This window comes from Haplochromis burtoni, unplaced genomic scaffold (assembly GCF_018398535.1).
Source record: "Haplochromis burtoni strain Fernald_Lab_line unplaced genomic scaffold, NCSU_Asbu1 Contig_1428, whole genome shotgun sequence".
Lineage (NCBI taxonomy): Eukaryota > Metazoa > Chordata > Actinopteri > Cichliformes > Cichlidae > Haplochromis > Haplochromis burtoni.
The window spans coordinates 21,995-44,852 of NW_024583789.1; the positions used below are offsets into that span (position 1 = coordinate 21,995).

Sequence of the window (22,858 nt, forward strand, 5' to 3'; positions counted from 1 at the left end):
CTAGGATGACAGGACAACAGAAATGCATGTTCAAAATGTTATCACTAAAAGAGAATTTCCCTCATACAGTAAATTTAGTAGTAAACTTGTGCTGCATCAATCAAGCAGGAAGCTTCTCCCAATTTACTATATTAACAACTAAATTTATTGTCTGATCACTGGTTGGTCAAACCAGAATCTTTTTTCCCACAAAAGTTAAACTGTTGTCCTGCAACCTAGAGAGTCAATTTTTTGCATTGGATAAATTCAGTATTTGATAACAAGTGTCTGCTAAATTGACACTATTTTAACACTGATGAAAGATAACAAGCTAATTTTCATTGCATGTGTGTTTGTGTTATTAGGCAGGTTTAATGCATGTCTGTGGAGCTGCATATCCAGCAGAGCATGTTCTTAAAGCTGCCTTTCCTACACATTTCTCTGCTATTATTTGATCATTTCTTAACTAATGTGCTATGAGTCCACTGGTCTTTGCATCACACGAGGTGACTTGGACAAGATGATAAACAGACTCACACGCTTAAGATGTTGTCTAATCTTCATAAGCTCTCTTGTGTTTGGAAGTGTTAGTAGGGTTAATGCATGTTGTGCTTGTGTGTGTGATTTTGTATATGTTTCTATTTTTGCAGTGTTTCAGACTCCTTCACAATTTTCCAACTTAAGCAGTCAGTTTTCTTTTCCCCAGGTTTGCTAACCCAAATTTTGATTTCCCACATTAAATAATTCCTATGTGTTCTCACCTAGTCTTCTCACTCTGTTGTCCTCTCCCACTTCAACAGTCCAACAGCCGGCAGTTCTCCTTCAGCTTTGTCCTGTGTTCCACTGTCTCTTCTTGCCATTTTACTCCACAGGTGGCAAATGTCAAACTCCAACTGTTCAGTTCTCCTCAAACGTTTTCTTCACATGCACAGTGAAGTTTCAGCTTGTTGTAAACACAGTGCCATTCATCCGATCAGTCAGGATGATGGGTTTGCTCTTCTTCTCTGATGCTGTTTGTCCACATTGCTGCTGCTTTGCTGGGACTCTTTGCTCAGGACTTGCTGCTGTCTCTTTATCATGTTATTGCTTTGGAGCTGCATTCCTTGTCTTCAGGGAGGGGTGAGAGCTTGCTTGCTTGTGAGGTTGAGAGACACATGGCGCTGTAAATAAGTCAGCCAGAAACTTGGCCTGCATGTTTCCAATGATGTTAAACTATAACTTTCTTCCGACCGCTGCATGTGGAAAATTGATTCAGGTCTGCTTTTCACCTGAAAGTGACAAACTAAGACATTTCATTATTATCATCACTGCTTAATCAACACACATCTCTCTCTCTGTGTTTTTGTGAACAGTCTTTTCTTAAAAGCAGAAAATGAAATTGTAGTTGTTTTTGGCTGATCAACACAAAACCTTTTTCCTATGATTTTTCTTTTTCATCTACAATATATTCTTTCCCTTTTTCACTCTTTTTTTTTTTCTTTTTTTCGTTACAATAGCTGGTGACCTGCAGAATCACCGCTCTCACTCACAATCAAAGACTCTTTACACAGTGCACAAAAACACTGTGATGTCAGACACATTCACACTCACTTTGTCATCTGCATAAGTAAATCACATGGCCGATGATACCATGGTGATTCATAAATATGATCACCAGTTTATTTAATTATTTTCGACCCAACAAACAAATAAACAAAAACATGATGCTGATGCTACACACACGAGTCAAGGCGCAGAAAAACTGCTCATGGAAACGCTGCACACTCATAGCTCTGTTTCCCCCTCTTTGAGTAGTTCTCAGACAGCTCTTGATCTGATAATGTGTAGCTTGCTCATCAGCTCAGAAAAAAACTGCAACGCAACATCACACAGCAGTTGCTCTGCCCACAGTGGCAAAGTCTTACACTTTCATACTCAACAAAGCTTCTCCATCATGTACTTTTAGATGTTTCATACAGGGTTCAGCATATTAGTTGTTTTCACAGGTGTGCTCTATATCTCAACAATGGCTCATAATAAGATGACAGTCTTTCACACAGGTCAAGTGTCTCTATGCACTTCATTAGTTTAAATATTTACCTATATCACTTCACCTCACATGTCATTGTACTGAATTTAAGCAACCACAAGCTTAATGTAGATTACTTTTAACAACTATCCACCTCAATTACGTCTATGGTCTGGCACACAGGCTGTTGTTGATCAGGGCAAACTAAAGAGTTAACATTTTGTGTCAGCAAGGGGGTGGGGGAAAGCCATTCACCAGAGCATATCTTAAGTGCTGCTGATGTGGCAGGCCTTCTCCACAGCTCTTCAAGGCTGGTGTGTTTTCTGAAAACTTCTACTAACATTTGAATCTCTTCCATTTATAAGCCTGCGATTAACCGCACGGCTCAGGTCCGCGTGAAACCCGCGCAGCTAAGGAGCCGTCGCTCTCTCTCTTTTTTACATAAATACTTTGTGCTGCCAGGAGCAAAGTCCAGCACAAACGTCTGTCTCCCTCCGACTCACTCTTGGTTGCTTAGAAACCCATGATAACAACAACAGTCGGTGTCACAGACCACATGTTCTGCTCCGCACACACTCACACAACAACGACGACGACGACGACAATGACAACAACACAAAATAGGCCTACTGTCCAGCACAATCTGGACCCCGCGGAACCTCTCAACGCCTCACAAAGTGGCGGAGAACTCACCTCTCGCTGCACAAAGTAGCGAGGAACCTCTTACCCCACAAAGCGGTAAGGAACCTCTTACCCCACAAAGCGGTAAGGAACCTCTTGCTGCACACAGTAGCAAGGAACCCGGGTTTCGCTCCACAAAGCAGCGAACTTCTCAACGCCTCACAAAATGGCGGAGACTGCACAACGACACGGTTATAGAGTCGGCATCTGTAAACTTACTTGGTGTTGCTTAGCGTGTAATATCAGCATCGAATCCCGCCGATCGCCATTCATCGAGGAGAAAAGACAGACAGCGAATCCACAGGAACTTCCTGGCTGACGTCAGTCTTTCAGCGTGTCCCTCCTCCCCTCGGTGAATGCGATTCCAGGGCTCCGGCTCTCGAAGGACCAATTAATGATAGGTTTGTAGCTTGAACCCATCCGCTGGAACGTTGAAGGCAATATAATTACACTGCAAAGCAAGACACAAGTAGGCAAGCTTCTTCATGTTTCTCGTGCACGGGAGAGAACCGGACAGGCGCCGTTCCTTCGCTTGACCCCAGTTGCTCTCGTCCGTTCTCCCGTACCACTGTCCTTTTATTGAGGTTACATGAATATGCATAGGTTCATTAACATATGACGTCTACATACACACAAAGAGTACCTTGCCTGTGTGTGTGTGTGTGTGTGTGTGTGTGGGGTACTGCTGATCAAAGGGTCATAAAAGCACACAAGCAAACATCCTTGGTCAGGAAGAGGGTAAACCCCCCCTCATCCTAGATAACACAGTAAGGAAGTCCAGCAGTTCATTTATACACAAAAAGCACTTAGACTAGAACAGACGTAACTACGTTAATCCTACCATAAAACAATAAGAGAAGGTATGACCTCTCTCGTGCTCCCAGGATGTGGGTGTGCATTCTAGTGTGGAATACACACCAAGCCTTTGCAGCCTGTTAAAGATCACACACAATTAATTATATGCCTCTAAGTATACATGGTTGAATATTTGTAAGCATAAATGACAATCAACAATACAAACTCTAACAGGTTTGATTTTAGGCTTCGCCAGTCTGCATGTCAAGTGTCCTTGGGCAAGATACTAACCCCAAATTGCCCTTCGATGCATTCATCGGAGTGTGAATGTGTGTGAATGTAGATTAGGTTTGCACTTGCGTTTAGAAGTGCTTGCATGAGTGGGTGTGAATGGGTGAATGAGGCATGTTGTATAGAGCGCTTTGAGTACTCCGGGAGAGTAGAAAACCGCTATATAAGAATCAGTCTGTTACCAATCCGTAGTCCGTAACAACACACCAGACAGGTCAGAGATAAAATTATTGAGAAATTTAAAGCAGGTTTAGGCTACAAAAAGATTTCCCAAGCCTTGAACATCCCACGGAGCACTGTTTAAGTCATCATTCAGAAATGGAAGTGTTTCTGTATGGCACAACTGTAAACCTACCAAGACAAGGCCGTCCACCTAAACTCACAGGCCGAACTAGGAGAGCGCTGATCAGAAATGCAGCCAAGAGGCCCATGGTGACTCTGGACGAGCTGCAGAGATTTACAGCTCAGGTGGGGGAATCTGTCCATAGGACAACTATTAGTCGTGCACTGCACAAAGTTGGCCTTTATGGAAGAGTGGCAAGAAGAAAGCCATTGTTAACAGAAAACCATAAGAAGTCCCGTTTTCAGTTTTCCACAAGCCATGTGGGGGACACAGCAAACATGTGGAAGAAGGTGCTCTGGTCAGATGAGACCAAAATAAGGTTCACCTTCCAGCAGGACAATGACCCTAAACTTAAAGCCAGTGCAACAATGGAATGGTTTAAAACAAAACATATCCATGTGTTAGAATGGCCCAGTCAAAGTCCAGATCTAAATCCAATCGAGAATCTGTGGCAAGATCTGAAAACTGCTGTTCACAAACGCTGACCATCTAATCTGACTTAGCTGGAGCTGTTTTGCAAAGAAGAATGGGCAAGGATTTCAGTCTCTAGATGTGCAAAGCTGGTAGAGACATGCCCTAAAAGACTGGCAGCTGTAATTGCAGCAAAAGGTGGTTCTACAAAGTATTTACTCAGGGGGGCTGAATAATTATGGACACCCCACTTTGCAGTCATTTATTTTTAAAAAATGTTTGGAATCATGTATGATTTTTGTTCAACTTCTCACGTGTACACCACTTTGTATTGGTCTTTCACGTGGAATTCCAATAAAATTGATTCATGTCTCTGTCAGTGCGCCCCAGGGTGGCTGTGGCTACAATGTAGCTTGCCATCACCAGTGTGTGAATGTGTGTGTGAATGGGTGGATGACTGGATATGTAAAGCGCTTTGGGGTCCTTAGGGACTACTAAAGCGCTATATAAATACAGGCCATTTACCATTTACCATGTTTGTGGCTGTAATGTGACAAAATGTGGAAAAAGTTCAAAGGGGCCGAATACTTTTGCAAGTCACTGTATTATTGGCATTATTAACTGATCAAATCTCGCTGTGGTAACACCTTTAAACTCGGTATGACCCAGGTTGATAGAGGGTGCCCAGTCTGGATCGCTTTCCAACATTTTGAAGGCTGGTTTTCCTACAAAACACAACAAACATTAGCCCGCAAAGGCACAGTAAACAAATTCAATTCAAATCAATATAAGACTTATTTGTAACCTACATCAACTATTATGTTATGATAAATTACTTAACCACAACAAAAGACTTACCTTTGTGGACATGCTTGGAGCAGACTAACATGTGAGCTGGAGTGTGCTGAAATATTTGGTCTTCGAATAGCTGCAATCCAGACCATCCATCAGCTCTTTGTTACTTCGGAAACATGGCTTGAACAGTTTCTCTTCCACGGTGGAATCCAATAAAAACCGATCTGTTTACCCGTCAGCTTCCCGTGGCTGTCATGCGAAAGGCTATTGCATACAACAGCTTCTTGCCATTATTTGTGTTTCTTTTTATCGTTGTGTGACTGTTTTCTTGTGAAAGCGTGCATGCGCTAGTACCACTTGCCACTCGTACCTACAATCCTTTGCGGTTTTGATGTCACATTTTCGATCTGTATAAGACTTTTAGAAATCCGATGGGATGATGAGAACAATTAATTTTGTTATTCGTTTAATATAAAATGTAAAATATCAGCTAAATTGTCGCTGATATTGCTAAAGTGAAGTTTTTCTCTTTTAACCACAGGCACAATGGAGAGGTGCCATCCACACGACCAAAGTCTGACTCCGAGCCATTACCTCTCACCAAACCGGTGTCTGCAGACTCTGTGGAGAAGTCAGGTACAGGTATGTCCATACTACTACATGCATGTCAGATTGCTACGATCATAACCCCTGGTATCAAATTATTTCCACTGTAGCCACATTAAAAAAAAATTAAAGTGTATCTATAGTTTTGTTTCCTACTTTAATTATTGTCGGTTGCTTATAAGGAGTCAATAAATGACTTCACCAGAAGATTTTTGCTTTGACAGTAAGTCTTTTTTGTGACCGTGGTAAATAACATTTCTGAACACAGATTGTTAATTTTTGGTCAGAAAATCACGAGTAATTCGTGAAGAGCACCAAAAAAGTGTCACCAAAATACCAACACCATTTATTAAACCAAAGAAAAATAATAATTTAATTTCAGTTCATTTCTGATTTGTTAGTATAGTGCAAAATTGTAACTATAGATGATAATTTTCTCATGTATGGCATGTGTACCTAATTAGCTTAAGCTTGTTAGTCTGTATAAGACTTGAATGCTAGGAGGCCAGTCATAAAGATTTTCTGTTTTGCTTGCTTTTTCCAGGCTATATATTACCTTTATGAGCTATTTGCCAATATATGGGCCAACCCATAAAAATGTAAAAAAAGAAAAAAGATGAGACTGAAGAAACACCCTTCAGTCACATTCTCTGTGTTGATATGCCATAGTGAATCCGCCAGAGGACGCCTTGCAACAATCAGCTGATCTTAGCAATGTTGGGGAGAGCTTAAACAAGTAATCCACGACATGCTGTGAGAACAAAATAAGCTTATTTTTAGACTGGGTTGTCCTAGCGTTTTAGTAAGAACTCATAAATACCTGTATATTTCTTGTGTCACATGGGTTAGACATTCACTTGGCAAGGAAAAGGTTGCTGATTCACTTTCAGCCAGAGGCGCAAACGTTCTGTGGAGTAGTAGTAGGAAGGACATCCGGCGTAAAACTGCTAGATCAAACATGCACAGCTACCCGCTGTGGTGACCCCCTTGTAGCAAAGCAGCACCTGAAAGTAGCTTTGATCTAATCAGAGGCTTTTAATCTAAAAACAATTCTTCAGGTCGTTTAGTGACTGCAGCTAAGCAGATCTGGAAACAAAAAAAAAAAAAAAGAACACAACACAAATAATGATCTTACAAGCAGTTTTATCAGTAAAAGCCTGATATCCATTTTTAACCGCACGTGTATGTTAACTTGACATGAGGTTGTTTACATACAACACAATGAACTACAGGCCAGGAAGAATGGAGTTATTGCTGCATTTAAAGTGAACGGTGAAAAACAGTGAGTACTGTGTAACAGCACTTTGCACCTACTCAACGGTAAACTGCTGGCTTGAATTGCAGCTGAGATTGAACTTTCATGTTTCATGGGTGTACGTGACAGACTGGCTTCTGGAGACTTGTCGACTTTTAGCACCTCAGCTGTAGCAAACAGTACCCCTGAGTGAAAGCCATTCAGGTCTGCTCTATTAAATCTATTTCAGGAGTCCTTTCTCTGAGACCTTTCAGCTTCCCTCACGGTTCCTCTGTTTTAGGGTCAATATTGTGTCAAGCACCCCACGTGTTTCTCCAGGGGCCAGACAGGAGGATCAAACAGGAGTTACTTCATCATCCAAAAATATGAAAGCTGCCCTTTGTGTCAGTAGATTTAAGTGTTTAAAGAAGACATTTTTTACTGTTTTTATTAGTGCTGTCAAAATTAATGCGTTAACGCACATTAATTTGCTATCACGGTCAACGCAATTACAATTTTTAACGCAATTAACACATCTGGAGTGTAGACTGACTCTAAATCCCTGAAATGCTTCTGTCAACGCATTTCGGGCTGTTTGTCCAAGTAGAGTTACTTTCTCACATGCGCAAATGGACAGTTGATCTGATAGTGATGGGTAGCTGAACCAATCGACTCAGTTTGGAAGATGATAAACACACATTGGCCCTCTGATGGGAAATTTGAGTATTCCAAAAATAACAAGACAGAACAGTCGACCGACAAAGTATTATGCACATTGTGCAAGAAGGAATTTTCTTTTCACCGAAGCACTTCCAGCTTAAAATGTCACATTGACGCTAAGCATGCGTTAGTCGGGGATGCTGCTAGGACTTTGGGTAACGCGTCACCGAGCTTGCGACAAACCATTCACGGAACATCAGGGACTCAGTGAGTCTACCTCGGAATTATTGACTGACGTAATTGCCAAGTGGACTGCAACAAACTGCAGACCTATTAATATCGTTGAGAACGCGCTTTACATAGCTTTGGTTCCTCGTTTCAAGGACTTGAAGTGCCTCCAGAAGAGTAACAGAGAGAGGGTGGATAAACGTTTACAGAGTTTTTTGTTAACATGAATGTTCAAGATGTTCAGTAAACATGTTAATTGCGTATATTTTCCCTTTTTTCTCGAGTCTGTTTGCTAAAGCAAAATGAATTGTGGTTAATATAGAATAAAAATAAATTATATTTAATCGTGATTAATCAAAATTAATCCACAGTAACCCTGTGATGAATCTGATTAAACATTTTAATTGTTTGACAGCTCTTATATATATTATATAAAAGTGTATACTTACCTATTAGTATATATGTTTTTTAAAAAGTTGTACGTCACATCAGAAAACCTTTAAAAGATTGAAGAAAACTATTCAAATTATCTGAATATAAGCATACATTCTTTGTGTTTATTCTGAATTTACTTCATTATATTGCATAAATGTCAGTTACAAGCTTAAATATAAAGTCCAGGCTATTGATCAAGTATTACGATTAATCGCGATTAATTCCAGAAAATTGTGAGATTAATTTAAATTAAATTTTTTAATCTATTGACAGCACTAGTTTTTATATATTCTTTTTACATTTTAGTTGTTTGTTTAGCCTTGTGCCTGTGTTTGGCTGATTTCCTGCTTCTGTGTGTGTATTAATGTTGTTAATGAGGCAGAAAATAAACCAAAAGCCAAACTGTTTGTGAGCAGTTACAGTGCATTCAAAGTGAATCAAAGGAAATTATTGAAAGTGTCAGTTCGCTTGTGGATGTTGGGTTTAGTCATAGCTGAAATGTTGTGCTAAAAAATAATTCTATTATTTCTCTCGCCTCTTTCTCTCTCATCTGGCTTCAACAGATCTGATGAGTTTTGATGACTTGTCGTCTACCTCGGAGAAGCTCTCTCACCTCACGACCAACCGACCAAAGATGACTGGAAGGAGGCTGCCCACGCAGTTTGGCGGAGGACAATTGGTGAGGATGTGCTCAAGCGCTAACAATCCCCCGCTCCCTTTAAGTTGACACTGACCTTTTTTCTTTTGATGGTTATTATGAGGAGCTGTCTCTCTTACTCTCATCATTCTTACCATCTCATGTTAAAAGTTAGGCTGACGTCTGGTAATATAGTTTCTGCAAGTTGGTCTCTATATTTGTTCCTATGTATTATTTACGTGACAGAAGAAATCTCTTCTTTTCTCTGACAACTTTGGTATACAAGCCTTCACCTGATAGTTAAAGAGATTTCATGAAAACAAAGACAAATGGCTTTAGAACAGCAGTCCTTGTTTTTACTCAAAGCTGGTGCCTTACAAAGCAAACTGCTGTAGATAGCAGGTGTTTGGCTTTTCCCACATTTGGACCACATTCTTGAATGCAACCAAATACTGTTATCATTAAATTGCCATCAAGGTCTTTATATCAGTTTATTTTGATTTCGGGTGTACATTTGTATCATAGGTTTGGCGTCTTTTCTTTTAAAAATCTAACTTCTTTATACCTGCAGACTCCTTGCAAATCCTACCATGACACTAGAGCTAATAGTGTAGCTGTTAACTGTCATTACCAGGTGCAATCGTTTCAGGACTCTGCAGCTTTTCCTGTTTCCCCTGTTTTCCCTGTCACGAGCAGCACATTTTATCCCAACATGATTCCACAGTTTCCATTACAGCCCAACAAGGAAGTGAGTGTGGAGAAAACCTTTAAGATTGATGAAGAAGATGCCAAACCAAAGCTAACGGAAACCAGAAAGGTAATTTAATTTCATGTCTGTTTAGAGGACACCTTTAGTTTAGTAACAGGTGCCCGCTTAGTGACATAACTGCCTCATGAAATGAAGCAAATAATGAATGGTCTTAGCAGATCTTTGGGTATAAACCTGTGAAAGTGATGGCAGCTGTTGCCAGCGGCGTTGCTGATGGTAGCACAGCAGTGATGGTTTGTGTTGTGTGAATCTGGTAGGAACTAAACAGTATAGCACACTGCCTGCTTATGTTGAAATCAAGTCAGCATGGTACTCCAGTCCACATTGAGGCTTCTAATGTGACATTGTGGACATTGGTCAAAAGTTGTCCGCCATATTGGATGCGATGCAACTGCTGGTTGTTAGGGAAGCAAGTCGTCGCCATCTCATTGGCAGTAGTTTGAGGTTGCTGAGTAAATCAGTTGCAGAGAAGATGCTGCACCAAAAATGAAATGAAAAGGGATTGTCTTTTTCTTTATTTAGCTGTTTCATTTTTTTAAGGCAGACTGTCTCCGTTCTTGGTTTGTGTCACACTTTTCAGTTTCCCTATACCTCAGAGAGCAGGTGGATAATGTTTATGGACAAATCAAAGACGTCTAATCAAACCACAGCTGCAACAAGATTCTAGGGTCCAAAGCAATCATAAGGAGCTTTCTATATATTTTTCCCTAGGAACTGGTGGTGACCACTCTGCAGGCTTTGGTGACTAGCCTTTTATTCACTATGTTGTCACCATGAATGTCACACATCCAAACTAGCAGATAAGCCAACATCACATGGTTAATGCTGACATGCAAAACCATAACACGGCTCTTTCAGCCTGGTACAAAAAGGTGTTTTTCGATGCATCCTATAAACCTTCATACCAAATGGACCTCTCAGTCATGTTTGTGGTATTTGGTTTCTTAGTTCATAGATGCTGCTTCACAATCAAGGTTGCAAACATTAGGTGATAACTTGGAACTCCACTCTGGTCTTGCTCCATTACTGATGCCAGTGTTGAATTAATAATCTGCACCTCTCACTGTGAGTAAGAGAATTGAATGTGTCAGGAATCCTCACAGCTTTGTGTACTTTGTTAGTGTTAGTGAAGTGATAAATGAAAACAGGCCCAGAATAAATACAGTAAAATTAATTTAATGTTTTTCACTTTTCTTGTTTGCACACAGATGTGCAGCTGGCAGTAAAGAGCTGAAGTGAATGATATTCAGTCACAGTGTATTACTATGTGTTATTATTGCTTCTAGCTTCTCAAATAAGGTCTCTGACCGAGCATGAGAGTGAAAGCAATCAAGTGCACAATCAAAAGGAAGTGGAACATCATTGTTGTTGGCCCTTTTCAGTCATGTTGGCTCACTTTGACCACAGTTTGCAGTTAGATAAAAAACTTTGGGGGAAAAAAAACCGAGTAGAAGCTGTTTGTGATTGGACCGTGGATCGGCTTGTCGTCACCAATACCCAGTCCAGCTTTTGTGGCTCAGTATCTGACCAATACCCAATGCAAGCCTCACATCAGCACATCTGGAGTACATAGCTACATACAGATTCTTTTAAGTGTAACAGTAAAAACAATGTCTTGATTGTATGGTCAGAATAAACCACCATAGTGGAAGTTGTCACACCCGTGTCAAACAAGCTGTTGCTCAGCCCCTGCTACTCCTATTTCTCACCATCACACATTTACAGTTCACATACTCCGATTATTTCCTGACACATTACCTACAGTCTGTTTGTGCATCTTGAGACTTCCATCTGTTTGGTTCCTTTCAAGTCCTCTGCTTTCAGGTTTGTCTAATTAAAAGCTAAAGTTATCCCCAAGTTGGCTTTTTAGGGAAAGTTTGGCATGTCACACAATCCTTTTAGCATTACATTACTTTTTCTGAAAACGCTCACTGAATACAAGTAGCTACAAAAAACAGCACTTTGTTATTTTGCTTTAAGTCAGTGTTGTTTACCTACATGAAGACACGAAGTGCGATGGGGTGATAAAGACTGAATATCCCCCTTCACTGGAAAACACATTGTGTAAATCAGCCCCGTGTTTTTCTTCCTACACTGTAGCATTGGATTTAAATTCCTCATCTGCTCTGCTGTCACAGTGGATTTAATTTGAGAGCCTCACCATTAAACTTGCATCACAGATACTTTTCCCTGAGGGTGCAGGTATTATAATGACAAGATAAAAACATCCAATTAAATTTAGTTTTAGATTGGAGGTCAAAACAGACACACAAAAAAGAATTATTGCAGAAAATTCTTGTCTTACATTTTTCTCCTCTCATGTCTTAATAGCCTTCCACAAACACCTTATTGTCACCGTCATTCCACAAGCCTGACTTCGGAGACTTCGGAGCCTCTCTGGGCAGCAAGGCGAAGGTGGAGCATGAGGAGTCGAGCTCCCAGCTGGAGGAGCTGAGGAGCCAGATGAAGGAGCTGCAGCTCACGGTGGAACTGCTCAAGTCCCAGCAAATGTAAGGACACATGAGCCTGATAAGGTTTGAGGGCAGGACAGGAATGGAAAGCTGAAATTGTTCTTCAAGGTTCTGACCTTATAAAATAATAAAACATTATTATTATAAATAAAACATACATAAATATATGATTTACGTCAAATTATTACGCCACTGCCAAACCCAATACCACTGAAATGGTAATGCGTACTCCTGTATCTCTGAATTAGCAATAGCTACCGTTTCTGTCGAGCTGATTTATCGCCTCAAGCATTTTCCAACCATCATTCTCTTTAAAACCATCCTGGCTTTTTATAATAAGTATTATAATATGTGTCTTTTGGATTCTGACGACATTAACTCAAAGTTCATTTGAGGCACTGAAACTGGTTCTGAGGTGTGTTTAAAGGAAGAAAGTGTTTAGATATTTATGATATTCGCTGCTAAGGTAGCCACATGCTAAGGTTGCACATCTCTGTTCGTTTATTTCCAGGAAAGAGATCACTGAGCTTCGAGGAGAGCTGGATGACGAAAGGCAAAAGCGTGTGTCCCTGCAGGTAGTATGGCTTGCAACTGAAACACAGGCTGAGCTGTCCACATTCATTAGACCCATTAGTTTAGACAAATATTGATGCTTTTTGTGCACACGTGAACAGCATCCAGCTCTGTACACTAGTGACTTTCTACTGACTCAGTAATAGAAGTTCTATGTGATCACAGCTGGGACCGTCTAAATGTAACTTATTACATCCACTAAATAATGAGTGAACACATGAATGCATGCAATAATTAGTCATTGTTCATTAATGTCAAGACCTGCTGACGGCAAAACACCAAAGCACTCCAGTCCATGCGTCTTCATTAAACTCTCCTCATCTGCTGACATCAGTACCAATTGAATATTTTTGCTCACAGCACATAATGCTGTTTTTGCACTTTCAACCCTGAGGCAGTGTTTCATTTCGCAGTCTATGTGTTGGCATGTGTTGAGTGTCCTTAGTTTATTACCAGCAGCAGATTATTTCCTCTTCCTTCCTGGTCAACACTCACACGCTAATGAAAATCAAAATAATAATAATACAATGGACAATGTTTATCGTTAAAACAGGTCTGTTATTCAGCGAACATGTTTAAGTTGCATCGTAGGAACTGTGGGATCCAGGGTTTTGGAGGTGAAAAGAGAACTGTAGTATAACATCTGTGGTGTTTAATCCCACATATTGTGGAATTAAACACCACAGGAATTCTGGGTTTTTCCCCGATCCTGTCAGGAATTCTGCCTTAAACAGACAGGCTCTCTGAGCATGATGTCTGTGAGAGAGACATTAGTAGAGAGGGTTTTTCTGTTAGCTGGTTTCGTGATAAATTTCAGGCTGATGTTTCACCAGGTGAGCAGCTACCTGATGGATCCTTTTTTTTCTTTCTTAAAAATCAAGTTCTGTGCAGAACGTCAAGAATGAATATTTAAATCATTCACTTAAAATTAAAGAAAGAAAACTGATGACCGAGGATACGCCTCTAGGCTAACTACACTCCCTGACTGTTGAGAACACATTCAGCGTCCATGTGCTGCTCATGTTAAACTGAGAGATTGAAGGTTGGTCCACTCTGCCCGGCCGACCTTTCTGTCTTCAACAGGGCACCAATATAAATTGCATCACAGGAGGAGGGGGTCCCCCGCAGAGAGCCCCACGCAGGGTCAGACTCGCATACAGGGAAACATAACTGCAGATTAGTTTAAGCTCCCCTGCAGTTAACTTCAGCTTCCACCTCAGCTTCCTCATCCTCGTCAAAGACGTTGGCCGTGCCGCTCAGGTTGTCCTCCAGCTCGTGCTTTCATTGTCATTCAATTCTCCTAATCCCCACCAGTGGAAAAGCCCCACAGCAGGATGCCACTGTACCTCACAGCAGGGATAATGACAATGACTGACTCAAGCTCAATCTACTCTGGCAAATCGAATATGGCTGCAGCGCCTTTTCAGTGTGATATGGGGCAAAACATTATGACCAATCACTTAATTTGAAGTTATTTTGAATACCTGCACTCTGCGTGACCTCTGGAGGTCTCTGGCATCGGCTCATTCGCGGCATGTCATGTAAAGTCCTGCAGAGCATGAGCCATAAAATGGGAGAAATCATTGTGAAAGTTACAAATCTGCTCTAACAGTAAGGAGTGTTCCTGGTAAACGGCTGTGGAATTGAACCAATTTGAAATCAGATAAATCTCTGTGTTTTATAATTTACACTTTCTTTTGAGGATTTTTTTTTTTTTACTGCCTCTTTCTCCAACAGTACAAACATTGTGCTAAATTTGTAGCCTTGATAACATGTTTTTGGCCTCGTTGGAGAGCTGTTCACAGTGTTGTTCCATTGTTCCTCTCTCTGCATAGCCAAACAGCTACTTCATTGGACACAGTGTAGCTCCATGCATCCCCACCCTACCCACCAACTGGAAGAAGTTTATTTTTTCTTCACAGATGGAGATCGAGAAGCTAAAGCGAACCATCCACTCGACGTGAAACTCCTTGATCTAATCAACGGCAGTCCTCGGGGTCAGCTGCTGGCCTGCCCGTCGATCAACAGGAGAGCAGGAGGGCAGTGACGTATGGATGGTCAAATGGAGGGAGAGAGGGTGGAGAAATCCACCCACCTCAAGCACAATCCTTGTTCAGTGATCTACAGAAACAAACAAACTCACTCTCCATATTTGTAAGATTTACATTTTGCACATAAGATTTTTTTCAAGCTAGGTGTAAGTTACAGATGTATATGTTCCTCTCTCTCTCTTTTCTTTTTTTTTTTTTTTTTTTTTTTTAACTTTTGCCAATACAAAAAGAAAAAAAAACTGAGGCCTTACTTCAAACTACTGCGCTGGACTCACAACTCTGCTGCTCTGGCTCTTTTCCAATCACTCTGGTGTTCCTTGAACTCCTCAGGGATGCTCCCAGTACTACTGACTTTGTGTAAAGCAGAGGGTGCTCGTTTTCCTTGCCTAATTTCTTTTTGATTTTTATAATGCACAAAAATTTATTTTAAACAGATTTGATTATTTGAGTTTTCATCTTCAGATTAAAATGCGTTTTTCTTTCTTGCACGGTGCCTGTCAGCACAGCACCACCACATGGCTGCAGCGTGTCAGAGCAAGCTCTCGCGTTTCTTTTTTTGTTGTCTTTTGATGTTTTTCTAGCATTCCTACCCAGAATAACACTACTGTGCCTGTTTCAGAAAAAAACAAACAAAAAAACAATCTATTAAATGTTTGTAATGGGATATGGAATATTTGCAGCATGATATTGTATATCTATATTTTTAAATCTACTGACACGCTTAGTCAAATATTATATAGAGGGCCTCTTCTATGCTGGCTCTTCTATTTTTGTGAGAAAAACACAAAAAACTTAGCCAGAGTCATAAAATGCAAGAGAGGCGCGAGGAAGGAGGGACTACAGTCTTCTGAAAAGGCAGCCTCATTACGATCATCTCTGCTACTCGCTTGTCTATTCATAGCTCTCTCCCATCCCTGTCATTTCTACCTCCGCCTTCCTTACTCTCATCCATCTTTGTTTCCTGTTAAATCGTCTGGTGTCTTTTTGCTCAGCCAACTACCCCCTCCCTCTTATGTTTAATCTACAACTCCACATTCCAGACACATGGGTTAAACTAACTGGAAGAACATGATGAAGCGGCGAAATTCACTCACATCCTTTTTTTTTTCTTCCCCCTTTTTAATCGTCTGATGATAAAACACCGCTGAAGAATGAGATTATCCTGGTGGAAACTGGTGCGATATGGGTCAACTAGTGTGTTTTTAGCCATGTTAGCATGGATGATGGGTATAAGTGTCATGCAGCTTGATCCGTAATGTTTCAGCAGACTTAAAGTTACATGCATACATACATCCACCAGATTTGCACTACCATGATTTGAACTAGTAGTTGGTTTGTCATGTTTGTCAGTGTATAGTTACAGCACACTGCGCTGCCACACCCTAGGCTAAATTTTGTGTTTCCACATTTCCACTTCAAATGCCTGCACAACTTGCCACAGCCATGTTTATCATGTACCAATTAGCCATAACATTAAAACCATTTTCCCAATATTGTGTCACTTCTGCCTGTGCCACCAAAGTGACACCGAAGAGCTCAGGAGGAGCTCCAGGAAAGACCTGTGGCATCTGGGAGTTGGCGGTGTTCAACGGCCTTCAGATTGGAGAAGTACTTTGAGCACCTCTCATGTGTTTGGTCTATTACAGTAATGATGCCAGAAATCCAACATTTCTTCATAACATGATGGTCAGTGTCGTTCACTTCACCCAGTAGTGGTTTCAATGCAGTGGCTGATTGCTGTATGAGGCATCAAATGAATCAGTCAATTAACTGACTGATGATTAAATTAAGCTTTATAAAGTGAGCAGGGCTGACCACTAGGAGTCTACAATCTGAAAAATTACACATTAGGGGTTTTAAGATGGAGTTAAATAAAGATTAGAAGTTACTGCTTTTTACTGGACATTGAGCAAACAACTGTCGTTAAATCTCAGGCAGTTTCTATAGCTGGAAGTACTGCTACAGTTAAGAAAGGTAACTGGATTTTTCTCACTTGTCATGATGTTTAGGGGTACAGAAATGTAGAGCATGGTATCACTAACGCAGAAGGCCAAACTCAGTCAGTTCTAACTGGAAGCTGAATATATTTGTTCATAGGAGTATATTTCTGCCATAATTTGGGTCCACTTGTTCCTGCAGGGATCATTATAACAAAACATTTTTGTGGAGTTGGGAGGTGCACCATCCATAGTTTCCATGATTCACTGTATGTTTGAGTACACAAATCATCTGAAACCTTTGCACACAGTGTGAAATGGAAATTAAAAACAAAATGTAGAAGAGCGCAAAAACAGCATCAAATGTTGAAACTGAGAACCTTTTTTTAAAGCACTTTATGTCCATGAGTACTTCTTGTAGTTTTGCCTCTGTACACTATCACAGTGGATTTTAAATCGAACAATGATTTTTTTTTTAACAAGAGTTTTGGATTATTTGGAATTTCTATGAAGTAAAATTTACATATACTAGCCATGCCAGCTCCCATACACTGTGCACTGATCAAAGAAGAAGAGGTAATGCAACCTAGTAACAAACATGGCCCTTTCTCAGCTTATTTAAAATTCATTGCTGGTATCAAATTTAAAAGGAGCTTGTAATTTAAAAAAACAAAACAAAAAACAAATTTCTCAGTTTTAACATTTCATGTATTATATTGTTTCAACAGTTTGCAGCTGATTGCAAATTTGCTGGGATAAATATTGGCACCTTCAAAGATGGATGCAATGGTTCTCAGCTGGAAAAGGTGGAGGATGTCCAGCTCCAGTTTGGGAATGAATTTGCCTCTGTAATGTATTCATGAATGGAGATTAAAAAGTTAGTTAGGATGAGGAGCTCAATCATTTGAGAGGGCGCACTGCTCCAAGTAGAAAGGAGGCGGTTGAGGTGTTTTGAGCAGTCGGGCTGATGTCTGTCTTCATACTGCTTACGCTCTAGCTCCATTCAGTAGCCCTGACTCTCACAATGTTCAACAGCTTATCTGAGAAACAGAGAGCAGCACAGTACCAAGTGCATCCACCTCTGGCTTCACTGCAAGTTACAGGGATGTTTAAATTCTGACACTCATAAGTTTTGTTTCCAGGTTAGATGTTCCACATTGTGCTACCACAAGGACAAAAACCTGTTACTGTTGTTTGTATCTTTGTCTTAATGTTGTTGTACATATCTCACAAATGTCTTAAAAAAACATCTCTTTGTACTTTGAAGTCTTTGCCGGGCCTGATTCTGTGTGCAAATGCTCGACTGGAACTGTCCATGATTGTGTTGGAGAAGAATCTAAGCCCCACAGTGGCCACTTTGATGCTTTGTGATCTGACCTGAGTGGTCATGCACTCACACAATACATGGATGCCTGGCTTTGAACAAGTGTGGCTCTTAATGCAGTGTGGCCAGGCAATAGGCTAATGTGGGAAACAAGAGAGGGGACGTTTTAGGTGATGGCTCTTTACGGAACATCTGTAATATGACTTTTGCATATTTTACATTCCAGATTTTGACACCAAGAAAATAAGAAATGTGTGCACATTTATAACATATTTTCAAGTGATTTTGTTTACAAGAGCTGTATCCTTGCATGAGCTGAGATTCTTTGCAAAAATGAATAAACATCTTTATTTACTGTCACAGATGCTTCCTTTTTCTTTTTTTGTCTCTGCTTTTGAAATTGTATTTCACTTAAAGGTTTGCATGGACCCACAACAATCCTGAGACCTTTTCATGCTTGAGTTCTTTAAAACATTCAGGGAAATATTGAGTGGAAAATATTGACCGCTCACTGAGAGAGAGTCAGTGAGTTTTCTGAGGAAATGCAGCTCCCAGTGAACTTATCCTCAGCTGGCAGATTCTGTCTATAATAGTACGTCTGCTCGTGAGTATGTGCGTTTAAATATGCAAGTGTGAACCTGGTGGGTTTAAATAATAGGATATTGTAGACACAAGTGTGGAGTTTGGAGACGCAGGATAAAAATTTACATTTCTAATGTTGCCTCAAGACATAGACATGAACTTGAGTTCAGAGTCTATGTTAGTTTACGGCTGCTGTCCTTTTGCTGTTGCGAAAATCTAGAAATCTAGGTGCACACAAACTGACTGTCTTTAATTTATTAAGGCCAGCTTGATTCAGAAAAGTACCAGAAGCTCAAACATTTCCATTACATTTCTTATTTTTGTTCTTCCATCCAATCTGACACCAGTATATCACATTTGTCACACAATCATCAGACCCAAAAAAAAAGGTTTAATTCAGGCCTAGTTTGGTTTGCATTCTTCACACTTCTCCTATATCAGGGCTTATTTGGCCATATTATCTAAGTGGTGATATCTATCATACAGGAGAACACTGCAGTGGCTTCCTGCACCTTAATGATGGATATACATACAAGTAACTGACAAGGTTGCAGTGGTGAGCAAAGCAACCATTATGGCTGGTATACTGGCACCTTTAGTCCATCGCACCTTACTGCAGTATTGCCCTAGAGGTGTCTAGTGGCTGGAACTTGGAGTATGAGCACTCAGTCAGCACTCCTTTCTGGGTTAATAGAGCAGGTCACCTCCTAATCAGAAGGTTAGTGGTTCAATCCCAGTCTGCATGCAAAATATCTTTGGCCAAGATAATAGCCTGAAGTTGCTCTCCGATGTATTTATTGGAGTATTAAGGTGTATGAACATTAGATAGAAAGCACTTAGAGCATAGATGAAAGTGGTTATGTTAATTGGAAAATGAGGCAAGTTATGTAAAGCGCTATATAAGAACCAGTCCATTTACCATTCACCGCTGAAACAACAAGGCTGATGTGATATTTTCCTCCCAAACCTGGTGTTTAGTGGAGCAAAGCGATTTTACTTCATCCACCCTTGCTAATGGAATACATTGACAACAACTTGCATGCACCCACGTTTCCCTTTTTGCACTGTCACCACTGTGTGTGCCATTAGAGACACCTGGAATAGGCCGCTCCATTGTTTGCTTCCTCAGCAGGTTGCTAACCACCAGGCAGTCTCCTGGTTTGAAGTCGTGCAGTGCGTGGCCAGCTGGAGCAGCGTGTGCATCCTTCACTTGAACCTTTTGAAAGTGCCCAAAACAGCCAGACTCAATAAGCATTTACATCAAAGCCTCAGCCAAGTTGTGACAAGAAATTTTATAAAACTCAAACTCAGAATCACTGTTTTATTTTTTTCTCAAAATAAGGTTTTTATATCTATTTTTTTGAAAGTAAGGAGTTGGAAATAACCCACCCTTTTGTCAACAAGAAAGGTGATTTTCTGGCCATGCACTGTTAGGTCACATTCAACCATTTTCAAAATGGCATCAGCATGATACGTACCCGCAGTGTATGAATTTATCTTCAAAATAGAAAATCACTATGTGAGCGTAGGCTGTGCACTATTATGTGTACTGTAGGTGTGATACCTTCAACCTCAGCAGTCAGAAGGACCTCTCCTGCAAGGTATTACCCATCACCCAGTTATGTTGTCCTTGTTGGGGTGCTCTCTAGTCCAGCGCCCCCTTTGATTGCATGGACTACAATTGTTTGAATTATATTGTCATATTCTGGAGCTACCTCTCCCTCTGCCTGTGTGATTGCATCCTCCGGTGTTTGGGCATCTTCTTCCTGCAGCAAGAACTTGATACATGGTTGCCAGGTGGAATCTATTTGTTGATTTCATTGTTCAGATTCACAGGGCAGTCGGTGCCACTGATGAATATGCCAGTCAAACATTCATAATGTATTTCTGGTTAGACGTATAATCCATGCAGCGTCACTATGTGGAAGAAAAGCCTCCAACTCATTAGGGCCGTTATGGTTTCCTTGTATATCTGACTGTTAACATCCTGATCATAATTTTTTTATGAACCTCTCATGTAGGATATTTCCCAGTAAGTTTTGCCATGCTGGTGCTAAAGTTTTACCCCTAATTTTAGCACCAGGCACCCTATTTTTTGCCATGACTCTCAGTGTGGTTCGTTGGAATCCAAAAGCCTTAGAAATGGCTTTGACTGATAGATGTCAGTGACTTTGTTTCTCATCTATTCTTGAATTTCTTTATATTGTAAAGAATATAACAATATAGCGTTTGTTATATTCTTAACAAACAATATAACGATAGAGCTATTGTTACTTTTTTTTGCCAACTGTTGTTGTCAGAAGTTTTTATACATTTAATGTATATATTGAAAATATATATATTGTGGTAATTTTTTACACTTTTAATGATTTCTCTGAACATACATATACATATAGTCTCAAACATATATACATACTCCCCCACTAACATTTAGTTAAATGTCTCTAAGCAAATTGCACATCAGCGAGTCGCTTTTGGTAGCTATCATTAAGATTAAATTATAATTCTCGCTGCATAGTTGACCTGTTAAATTGGCAGAATTGTTAGAGTTTATTTAAACTGGTTTCCTGGTGTAGAGTCAGTTTAGTCCTAAAATTTTCAATTGGGTTGAAGACAGGGGTTTGGGAAGACTATTCTAGAAGCTTAATGTTAGCCTGCTTTATCTATTCCAGAACGAGTTGTGATTAGGAATCACGGTCCTGTTGGGTCTTGTGTATAACTGTACACAACAATTGTGTATAAGTTATGTATAATGATCTAGCTGTTGCTTTGAGATTAAATGGAAGAATCTGAAGATTGTCGTCCTGTTTTATTATTCACCACATTTTGTGCAAAGTACCAGCACCCTGGTAGCAAAACAGCCTAGAGCATGATGCTACCGCATCCGTGCGTGACAGCTGGACAGTGTTGGGAAGGTTACTTTTGAAATGTATTACACTACAGATTAAAAAATACATGCCCCAAAATATATTTTGTAACGCATTCCGTTATGTTACTCAATGAGAGTAACGTATTTTGAATACTTTGGATTACTTAATATATTGTCATGCTTTTTACAACAACCTGAATGTACTATTGCTGTGTGATTTATTTCTATTACTGAAGGCTATTCGCCATAGCAATACCAACTAGATTTTTAAATCTTAATATAAAATGAGTAACAGTAGGGTGGACATTGAGTAAGGATGCACTTTTTGCAGTTTAGAAAACTATTCTGTGCGTATATAAAACAGGTCAGGTCATATTTCTTTACGTCATTATGCGGCTGCAAGTAGAGGCTGTGAGATTGAGAAACAGGCATTAGAGTGTGTGAATGTGTTGATTTAGGAGTGGGGGCTTAGAAAACCTTCTTAGTTGGCACCTTCTCAGTCCATAGTGATGTAAACCTAACTTCACTGTGGACAGTGAGGCAGGTTACTGCTTAAGTCTTTAGAGGGGATGATAGTGGCAGATTTAAAGCATGATGGTACCTTAGCTTTGATGTTGTAAATGTCTTGGTTTGCTCCCTATGTAACCCACGCATGTGAGTGCGTGCACGACCTTCAAGATAACAACGAACGCCCTGGGAGTACTAAATGGACTGGTTCTTATATAACGCTTTTCTACTCAATCCAAGCACTTTGTTCATTCACCCAATCACTTTTCTAGGCTTTCAGTTTTACCTAACAAACATTCATGCACATTCACACTCTGATGGATGCATCAGAAAGCAACCTGGGGTTAGTATCTTGCCCAAGGATATTTGGCATGCAGACTAGAGCAGACTGGGATTGAAACAACAACCTTTTGGTTAGTAGGTGACCCGGTTTAGCTGAGCTACAGACACCCCGCTCCATGTTTTGTAACCATTTATAGTAATCTGCCTTAGCTAACATAGCAACAAATGTTATAATATTCGTGAGTGTAAACAATAAAAGCAGCTTGCAAAAGGAAGGAACTTGAAGTGGGTTGGAGGCAACTGCTTCCCTTTCGTGAGAGAAAACTTGAGCTCTTTGTGATCTCATTCCTGAGTGAGTTTTTGTTTATCCAGCAGTATCAGAGGTGAAAC

The 22,858-nt window shown here is 40.3% G+C and overlaps 1 protein-coding gene across 5 annotated transcripts; it reads left to right on the forward strand.

The window, feature by feature from the left end:
- The first annotated feature begins 5,009 nt into the window (after positions 1–5,009).
- LOC102309220 (CD2-associated protein) lies at positions 5,010–18,588 on the forward strand. Of its 5 annotated transcripts, none has more exons than XM_042216978.1 (5): positions 5,010–5,939; positions 9,030–9,145; positions 9,828–9,920; positions 12,204–12,382; positions 12,855–18,588. In XM_042216978.1, exons 2-5 carry the CDS (start codon positions 9,035–9,037, stop codon positions 12,991–12,993), a joined length of 522 nt encoding a protein of 173 aa, XP_042072912.1. In that variant the 5' UTR covers positions 5,010–5,939; positions 9,030–9,034; the 3' UTR covers positions 12,994–18,588. The 5 variants fall into 5 exon arrangements, with proteins under 5 accessions (XP_042072912.1, XP_042072911.1, XP_042072913.1 ...); XM_042216977.1 differs by having other exon boundaries at positions 5,013–5,945; XM_042216979.1 differs by having other exon boundaries at positions 5,014–5,945; positions 9,840–9,920.
- The last annotated feature ends 4,270 nt before the right edge of the window (positions 18,589–22,858 follow it).